General features: G+C 37.7%; 1 protein-coding gene and 1 long non-coding RNA gene across 3 annotated transcripts; both read right to left on the bottom strand.

Moving 5' to 3' along the window:
* Positions 1-1,838: 1,838 nt before the first annotated feature.
* Positions 1,839-5,122, bottom strand: LOC143420861 (uncharacterized). Of its 2 annotated transcripts, none has more exons than XM_076889333.1 (5): positions 5,101-5,122; positions 4,024-4,174; positions 3,755-3,802; positions 3,450-3,554; positions 1,839-3,227 (listed from the first exon to the last, which is right to left on the bottom strand). In XM_076889333.1, exons 1-5 carry the CDS (start codon positions 5,109-5,111, stop codon positions 3,096-3,098), a joined length of 447 nt encoding a protein of 148 aa, XP_076745448.1. In that variant the 5' UTR covers positions 5,112-5,122; the 3' UTR covers positions 1,839-3,095. The 2 variants fall into 2 exon arrangements, with proteins under 2 accessions (XP_076745448.1, XP_076745449.1); XM_076889334.1 differs by lacking the exon at positions 5,101-5,122 and adding an exon at positions 4,850-5,075.
* A 119-nt stretch (positions 5,123-5,241) lies between these two features.
* On the bottom strand, positions 5,242-8,716 carry LOC101477937 (uncharacterized). The gene is made up of 3 exons (XR_191155.4): positions 6,955-8,716; positions 6,690-6,803; positions 5,242-6,520 (listed from the first exon to the last, which is right to left on the bottom strand). It is a non-coding gene; the product is annotated as an uncharacterized LOC101477937 (long non-coding RNA).
* Between the last annotated feature and the right edge of the window lie 1,068 nt (positions 8,717-9,784).

Here is a 9,784-nt window from a genome sequence, read left to right as displayed (position 1 = left end):
CTCTATTTCCCAACTTTGGTGAGCCTGCATGATCTGCAGCTTCAGTTTCGTGTTCCGAGATGTCAGGAGTGTGACCTGGTGCAGTCTTCTGCTACTGTACTCAATTTGATTCAAGGTTCAACATCTTGTTGCAGTTGTGTACCTGACAAAATGCTGGTGATTATATATATATATAACTGATAGACGTTTTTCTGTCAGGTTCGGTGGCTTTTCATCCACATCTACACCCCTTACATGTGGGGTCCCTCAAGGATCTATCCTTGGCCTAGTCCTCTTTTCTCTTTACATGCTCCCATTGGGCTCTATTTTCAGGAAAGATGGAATCTTATTTCACTGCCGATAATCCTCAAATCTACTTTCCTCTTAAAAGAATTCTACAGACTCTCTAAAAGTTTTGCTAGACTTCTTTGATGACATTAATTCATGGTTTGCTTTCAATTTTTTGAATATAAACGATCAAAAAACTGAGATTGTACTATTTGGACCTTCTAACCCTTGTTTTTCTTTTAAGGGTACGGTGGCCCTGAAAGACCAAACGAACTGCAATTTAAGAAAACACCAGCAATAAGAAAACTGCTGCAAAAGCACACAAAATGCAACAGAAATAGGAAAAACGACAACGGAAAAAGGAAAAAACTAAACAGAAATAGGAAAAATGACTACGGAACTAGGAAAAACGAAAACAGAAATAGGAAAAAACATATTTCCAAAAGCACAAGGAAAGTGTTTCTGTGGAGACAATAACCCGTCGGACCAGTTGCAGGAACCAAAATATGCTAAGAATTGCACTGGGAGACTCTTAAAAGAAGTGGAGGATCTATCAGTTTTGTGAGGAAAGAAAAGGTGAGAGGTAAGTTTGTTAGCCTAACTATTAGCCTAAAAATCCGTCATCAGTTTTATATGAATCATGATAAAACACACCTCCCATGTTTTGGGTTCTCAGGGCCACCATATAAGGGTGACCTTGGGCCTCTGGAAAAGTCTAGAACTCCCATTGCAAAAAATCTGGTAGTGTTCTTTAATAGCAATTTTTGATTTGAGAAACAAATAAATTCTGTTGTAAAAGCCAGCTTCTTCCAGCTCAGGGCCTTTGCAAAAATTAAGAACATTTTGTCATCTGCTGACTTCAAGAAAGTAATTCATGCATTCATTTCATCCAGGCTTGACTCCTGTAAAAGTCTTTATTTTGGTATCAGCCAGGCTCTGCTCTCTCGTCTTCAGCTTGTTCAGAATGCTACAGCCCGACACTTGACAGGCACTCGTAAACATGACCACATTTCCCCAGTCTTGGCTCATTTACAGTGGCTTCCAGTACTTTACAGTACAGTAGAAATGATTTTAAGATTTTACTGTTTGTTTTTAAGTCTCTAAATGGATTAGCTCCATCAGACCTCTCTGCTCTTTTAACTAAAACTAATCCAAATAGGTCAGCTGATAAGTTGCTTCTAGTTGTCCCTTGAAGCAGGCTAAAAAACAGTGGAGACCAGGCCTTTGCAATTTCTGCTCCCAAACTTTGTAATAGTGTCTCTTCAAATTAGGATCTGATCCGTCTGAAAACACATTTTTAATCACTAGCTTTTAATTGTGACTGAGTTTTTGTTTTGTTCTTTGTGTGTGTTTGTTAGACTTATAGTCAAGACCGCCTAAACCAAGACCAGGGCAATGCCAAGACCAGAGGGCATCGAGACCAAGACAAGACCAAGACAGACCAAGTCAAGACAAAGATAAAGTCGAGACGAGACAGAAACCGAGACAAAAAAAAGTCTTTATACTACAGCCAGATGCTGCTTCGTTTATGGGTGTCAGGCATATTTATGTGTTTTTGCGATGCACCTGCACAGCCCTTCTCACCCCTGTCTACTGTCTCACTCACTTACTGAGAGGACAGACGCACGCTCCACTTGACTGTCGCGTATCTCACCCTCTCTGTTTTTCACATAATGATATTATCCTATATCCTCGCATGTGATTGGCCACAATATGGAGGAATTGGAGCATAGCTGAGCCACTGTGTGAGAGCTGAGCAGTGAAAGGAAATTAAGTGAGGAGGTGGCTCTTGCTCAATGAGAATCGACTCTTCTGATTCACTACAAAGCACTCTCTAAGCACGGCTTTTAGAGCTGATGCTTTTGCGCATGACACATTATCGAACGTTGTGTATCATGGATACTGATTAATATTAATACTGTTACATATTAAACCTAGCCATATTTTCAAATTATGAGGAAAGTTTATATATACGTGATACTGAAAGCTTCAAACCACTATGAATGCTCAGTTTGCGAGTTCTTTTCTATTTACAGAGCTGTGGGATGTCACAGCTGTGGCTGTGAGTTAGCAGCTCCACCCACCTGCTTTGGGTGGAGCTTGTGGTTGTTTTGATTAGACTGCCAATCACAAGGAAGCTGACTTGAAATGCATGCAGTATCAAAGCCAAAGGTTCACTCCAGAGCATGGATGGCATGGGGAACTCTGACAGAGACCAAGAACTGCTGCAAATGAATATAATATCTCCCTATTAAGATGTTGAAAGGGCAGAATGATATGAAACGATCTGCGAAAGGTTCAGTTTTATAAAAATTCAGGTTTAAAATAAAGAAAATAAAATGTTTGTTACAGTAGATTGACACAAAGCATTTCCACACAAATTCCACTTCTGGGCAAATGTGATTTATTGTTCTGTAAACACTTGTTACAATGCGGTGTGAGAGAGTTACAATAAAAATATCACACAAATATATTACAACAACCAGAATTACTTTTACTTAAAAAAAGAAGCAAATTTGCAGTTGTACAAAAACACATTAAGTTGCTTTCTTAAACTTTGTAATGATCAAAGACAGCTACAGATATATTTCTGCTTTTGCAGTTAAAACATAGTTCAACCAAAATAAATCTTTGTCTTGTACTGAATTTAGTATCAATAAATAATAAAAACTGCATAAAAAAGACAGAGAAAAATCAGTGATAACTTACCAAACTATATAAAAAAAATATATAATATGAAAAAAATGCTTGAATTATGAAAACCCATGACTTTTGAAATACACTTAAAAGAGTTATCACGTTAGCCAGTTCAACGATCTTGAAGGTATTCAGGCAGCTTGTGTTACGTTTCCCATGAAATTTCTTCTCTGAATACATTTGGTGAGGTTTCCCAGCAAATCAGGTAGTAGCTGTTCTTTGTCTGACGGCCCTACTTTCTTTAGTACTTCTTTGCAGTTTATCTGAAAGACAGGAATCTGTGTTCAGTATATATGCTCAGTTTTGCAGATGCATTTGTCTACCTAAAGTGAGGTTAGCACATTGTCTCTAAATATTTACAACACAGACTGACGCTTTTCTTTCCAAACTCCTTAGACTATGATGACCTGGATGACTGAGAACCTTCACAGACTACACAGATTTGTTGTTCTTAAGTTGGAGATGTGTCAAAATAGATAACTTACATCTGATTCCTTAATGAATATTTCCAGGTTTCTCACAATATCTTTCTCGCTGTTATTTTTGGCATGCTTTTGTAGGATGTCATGCACTTTGCAGAAGAAGTTATTCTGTATGGAACACAAGGACGGATTTATAAGCTTTTAAAAACACATGCATTTACAATTATACAAGTTGGCTAGTGTTTTTTCTGCAGTTTGTCAAAATAAATAAATAACCAACTCAAACTGCCAATCAGAAGAACAATTCAAGAAAACTGAATGAATTAAAAGGAACATTGTTTCAAAGACATGAAAAAACGTCTCCTCACTCCACATCCATTGTCAGCCAGGTAAGACACATCCTCCACAAAGAACCTCTGTAAGATCCAAGAAAAAATTACTTTGTCAGCTAACACTTATAACATATTGAATCATTTGTCTAGATAAGGCACCAAAAAATGTAATCGAATTTAATAGAAAAAATATTTGTAACTGAACATTGCAAACACCTTTTAAAGGTTTTAACAAGTTAGGGCACCAAAAAAAATTTCAAGCTAAGTGTCACTCAAACAATTTTGCTTATACGATGAACCCTTACCTCATTCAGATCTCTGTTGTATTTCTCAGTCAGGTCAATGATACGGTTTAGGTTGTCGTTACTGACGGGATTTGCAGCATATGGATTGATCAGCATGGCCACAGCAGACACCAGCACAAACATCATCATCTCCATACTTGTTGTTCGTTGGCTGAAAAGCAGAAGTCCTTGAAGTTGTTGTGAAGTGCTGGCTGAGAGCAGATTATTTATACCTGCTCTGTCTACGCCTTCATTACGTTTGCCAATTACAAAAAAACCAAAAAGCAGTCTGCAGCGCCTTGGCGATAAGATCCATGATTAGTTTGTGGTCAATGAGCAGAAAAGAAACTATTTTCTCAGAATAACCAGACTTGGTTGCATTACAGAAAAGATGAAAAAAAAAAGGTACTTTCAAAAGAAACTTCATTACAGACTGTGATCCACGCAAAGTGATTTCTTGGAAGTATACTGCTGAAAAAAATGGGGGAAGACTCAACCAATCTTAACTTCGATTTGCGGTGCGATTTTAAATCTGGCCAAAGGGCCGATGATTTTGGTTTCCACTGAAAATTGTTACATCATTTCCTACTGTACAAATTACAGTGAATGGTAGTGAAGATTTTTGACTTGAGTATTTCATTCACAATCTGATACGTTAATTAAATGTTTCCTTAATCCCTTGGATGGATTCTTACTTTAATGTTGTTATACTAAATTCTGGTTCTACCATCTAAATATTGCAGCAGAAATCGAGACTCAACATACTTGGCGATGATTTAAATGGTTTCTATTGTAGAATTGTAAACTGTAGCCTCACTATGTTATTCTTAGCAAACAGGAGTGGCACCTTATGTGTCTTCTGAGGATGTACCCTTTCTGCGTCGAAGTTCAGTGCAATTGGGCTACAGTACTAGATGTGTTGTGCATTCGGAGATGCTCTTCTGCATACGATCAATCTAACAATTGGCTATTTGACTTAGAGTGTTCTTCCTATTAGCTTAAAGCAGGGGTGGGCAACCACATGCCTCGAGGGCTGGTGTCCTGCAGATTTTAGAAGTGTTCTTGATCCAATATAGCTGATTCAAATGGCTAAATTACCTCCTCAACATGTCCTTTAGTTCTCCACAGGCCTGGTAATGAACTAATCATTTGATTCAGGTGTGTTGACCCAGGGTGAGATCTAAAACCTGCAGGACACCGGCCCTCGAGGCATGGAGTTGCCCACCCCTGGCTTAAAGCAGTCTGGCCATTCTCCCCTGATCTCTGCTATCATGAAAGTATTTTTGCACAGATAATTCGGTTTTACTTTTTCAGTTCATTCTCTGTAAACCTTAGATTGTTGTGTGGGTAAATCCCAGTAGATCAGCAGTTAATGAAATACTCATCTGGAACCAAGAAACTCGTCACGCTCAAAGTGACTTAAATCACTTGTGGTCCTGATTCTGATGCTGTGTTTAAACTTTAGCAGGGCATCATTACCATGGCTGCATGTATAAATATTTGCTTTCCGCCATGTGATTAACTGCTTAGATATTTTTGTTAATGAGCAGTAGAAGAGATATACATACAAAAGTGGCCAGTAAGTGTATATGCATACACACAATGTTAGACTGAGAGGTGGTGGTATCCTTAATATTGTTATCTCAGGTACACAGCTCTGTCAGTCAGTACAGCAGCTCCACCCACCTGCAGGTTAAACCTTCCGTTAGGGATGAGCAACCAATGAGAAAAGTAGCTTAGGGAGTGTAGTTTTCAAGCAAAAGGCTAATTTCAGACAGTGGATGGACTGAGAGTCTGCAGCTCGGTCAGTATAAATGAATCATGCAAAGTTATGCTAACAGAAGCCAAGAACTAATATAGTGAGCCACAAATGACGCCATCATCAAAATGTGATCTTAACAGCCAAATGTGTGTAAAAGTTAATTGTCTTGCTATAAAGCCCAAAGCATTTCCATACAAACTGGGACTTGTGGATAAAAGTGATTTATTATTGTTCTGTAAACACTTGGTTCAATGCAATGTGAGACAATTGCAATAAATATGTAATACAAATATATTAAAAATCCTTAACTTAAATAAAAAATAAATACGCAGTTGTACAATAACATGTCAAGTTGATCTGTTGTGCTGTTTGACGACAGCTACACATAAATTTTTACAAATGCAATTAAACACAGCTCAGTCAGATATGTCTTTGCTAATGTACCGAATATAGCTACTATTAAATAACATCAACTGCATAAAAAGGAAGAAAAATACTGTCTTAAACTATAGAATGAAATAAATATCCAATGCTTGAATTGTGATAAATTACAAAAAGAAAAAAAAAAAGAACAAAGAAAATGACTTGGAAGCATTATGGCAGACAGTCCACAGATTTGGAAGGTATCCAGGCGTGTTTTTATTTTCCACTGAAGTTTCTCTTCTGAATGCATATCTTGAGGTTTTCCAGCAAAGCCGGTATTGGCTTTTCAGTTCTTGCCTTCGGCACAGTCTTCAGTACTTCAGTGCAGTTCACCTGAATGACAAGAAATCAGCTGAGCTCAGTACAATATGTTTTATTGTTTTGCAGATTCTTTGTCTCACCAAAGACACAACAGGTAGATTTAGTACATTGTCTCTAAAGGTGCGTAACACAGATTTGATGTATACCTTATATAGGAAATATGTCAGAGAAGATATCTTACATTTGTGCCGTTAATAAACACTTCCAAGTTTCTCACAATCTCCTTCTCTTTATATTTCTGCTGCTTTGTGGCATGGTTTTCCAGGATCTCGTGCACTTTGCAGATGAAATTATTCTGTATGAAACATAAACAAGTATTAGCGTTACAAATAAACACAATTAAAATGTTAAAAAGAGATCACTGTTCTTATTGCAGTCTCTCAAAAAAGAAACCTGAATGGAAAGCTTGCAAACTGTTTCAAAGACATGAAAAGTAGTCTTCTCACCCCACATCCAGATTCAACCAAGTGTGTCACATCCTCCACATAGATACTCTGCAACGTTGGAGAGACAAATTGTCACAATCAAGTTTTAAAAACTTGAACAAAGCAGAAAAAATAAAAGTAAACTAACAACAAGAACAACAAAAAGCTCTATGAATGCTAAGAGGCAGTTAAATGTATAAGATACGGTCTTACCTCATTCAAAGTTTTACTGTATTCTTGAACAAGGTCAATGATATTGTTTAAGTTCATATTGTACATGGGATTTGCAGCACATGGACTGATAAGCAGGGCCACAGTAGACACCAGCACAAATGTCATCATCTCCATACTTGTTATTAGTTGGCTGAAAAGCTGAAAAGCCTTTAAAGTATTTCTGCTCAATTGTCAGCTTGCAGGTTGCTGTGAGGTCTTGGCTGATGAACAGATTATTTATACTTGCTTTGCCCACGCCTTCACCACAATTGTCAATTACAAAAAAAACCCCAAATGCAGTCTGCAGCGATGGAGAGATAAGACTCATGATTAAGTTGTGGTCAATACGCAGCTTGAGAAAGGAGAACAGTTTCTCTGAAATGAGTCTATACGGTGGGCTGCATTACAAAAAAGGAGAAGAAGAAAACAACAACAGACATCTATTTACAATGGTTACTTGAAAATATTCTCATAAAGTTGAGAAGACTTGACTAGTCTGAAGTTTGATTTCTGATGTGGTTTTCAATCCCGTCCTCATACAGGTGCTGGTTTTTGTTTAGACTGATTACTATTTCATCCGTTTCTACTGTACAGATTACACAGAGTTTGGCAGTAAACATTTTTCGACTTGATTATTTAATTCATGAACATCTGATGTTTTAGCCGTTTCCTCAATCGTTTGGTCAAACAGTAACTGTAATCTGCAGTTTTGCCCTAATTTTCTTACCAAGAAACAAGTCTGAGATGATTTGAGCTTCGTGATTTATGATCACTATTTTTTTTTTATTAGTCCTTTATCTATCCACGTAAAAATCTCATTGAGATTAAAAAAAGAGAGACCTGGCATCATGGCAACAAAAGTCAAAAATGCATGTACCTCATAAGTATATAACATTTAAAACAAATACAATATCCCCGTACGAACATGTGAAAAATATACAATAACAGATCAAATTAAGAGCGATATTAAAAACAATCACACTGAGTAAAAGAGTTATTCCCTCGTTCCTTTAAGATGGACTTAAACTCCCCCAAGGTAACCAATTCTAATAATTTTAGTTCCTTCTGCAGATTATTCCAGGAAGCAGGGGCAGCGTATTTAAATGCCCTTTCCCCCAATTCTGTTCTGATTTTTGGGACCGATATTGTGAAAATTAAGGCTGTACTGGTTGTGGTTTTTACACATATAAACACATAAATAAGAGGGAACCAGCCCAAGGAGAGATTTATAGGTAATATGGTGCATTATCCTGATGGAAATGCACCATATCATGCTGAATGCAGTGCATCCACTGCTAACCTTTGTATATTGTATATTTTATTTTATACATATGTACACACACACACACACACACACACACTTGTATATATACATATTTGGTATGCATATTCAACATTAATGAATCAATGGTACGGAAATGGAGAAAGTAAGGAGAATGAGTTGAGCAAAGTTTGACTTATCTGGCTGTTCTGTTTCACTTAATGCGCCTTATGGTCTGAAAAATACAGTAAGCATATTCCTACGAGAATCCACCCTTGTGTATATGCAACTAACAGCCATTTTGTTAGGTACACCTGTTCAGCTATAGCATCATGTTGACCTTTGAATCAAACAGACTAGCAGCAGATTCTGCTTTTGACATCTAAGAACAGGAAACTCAGTCTACAGTCCACAGAGGCTCACCAAAATGAAACAAGGGGACTGGAAATCGATTTTTTGGTCTGATAACATTCAGACAGTGTTGTGTGGCAGGTGTTTTGTTGCCAGACTTGGGAACGCTTGCGGGGTGGCTCTAGCTCAAGAGACACCGCAGACATTCTTATATTTGTTCTTAGAATTCTCATTCTTATATTTTGCTTTGTTCTTATGTCATTGTATTTTGCACACCTCTGTTGCTTGTGAAGCTTGCACACAAGAATTTCACTTACATGTGCTGTACCAGTGTACCTGCACATGTGATGTGACAATACAAGTGATTTGATTTGAAGTGGTAAATGGACCAATTCTGCTTTTCTACTCCCAGAACATTCAAAGTGCTTAATCCAACATGCCTCATTCACCCATTCACACCTGCACTTTCTTCTATGCTTAAATGCTTTCCATCTACCAATCGCACACATTAATGCTCCAATGGATGCAGGTTAGTATTTTGCATAAGCATATTTGCCATGCAGATCAAAGCAGCCAGGACTCAAACCACCAATCCTCTGATCAGCAGATGAGTAGATGATCTGTGGTGTCTCTTGCGCTAGAGCCACCCCACAAGCGTTAAAAAGTCTGGCAACAAAACACCTGCCACACAACACAGTCTCAATGTTATCAGAACAAAAAAAAAAATCGATTTCCAGTCTCCTTGTTTCATTTTGGTGAGCCTCTGTGGACTGTAGCCTGAGTTTCCTGTTCTTAGATGTCAAAAGCAGAATCTGCTGCTAGTCTGTTTGATTCAAAGGTCAACATGATGCTGTAGCTGAACAGGTGTACCTAACAAAATGGCTGGTAGTTGTATATACACAAGAGTGGTTTCTCTTAGGAATATGCTTACCGTATTTTTTCAGACCGCCAATCTCTCAGTCAGAACATGCTATATCATGTTTAGGTAGAAACTAGTGAACTAACGTCCTGCTAATTTCCTACTCC

The sequence above is a fragment of the Maylandia zebra genome, linkage group LG10 (assembly GCF_041146795.1).
Source record: "Maylandia zebra isolate NMK-2024a linkage group LG10, Mzebra_GT3a, whole genome shotgun sequence".
NCBI classification, from domain to species: Eukaryota; Metazoa; Chordata; class Actinopteri; order Cichliformes; family Cichlidae; genus Maylandia; species Maylandia zebra.
This window is presented reverse-complemented; position numbering and strand designations above follow the sequence as displayed.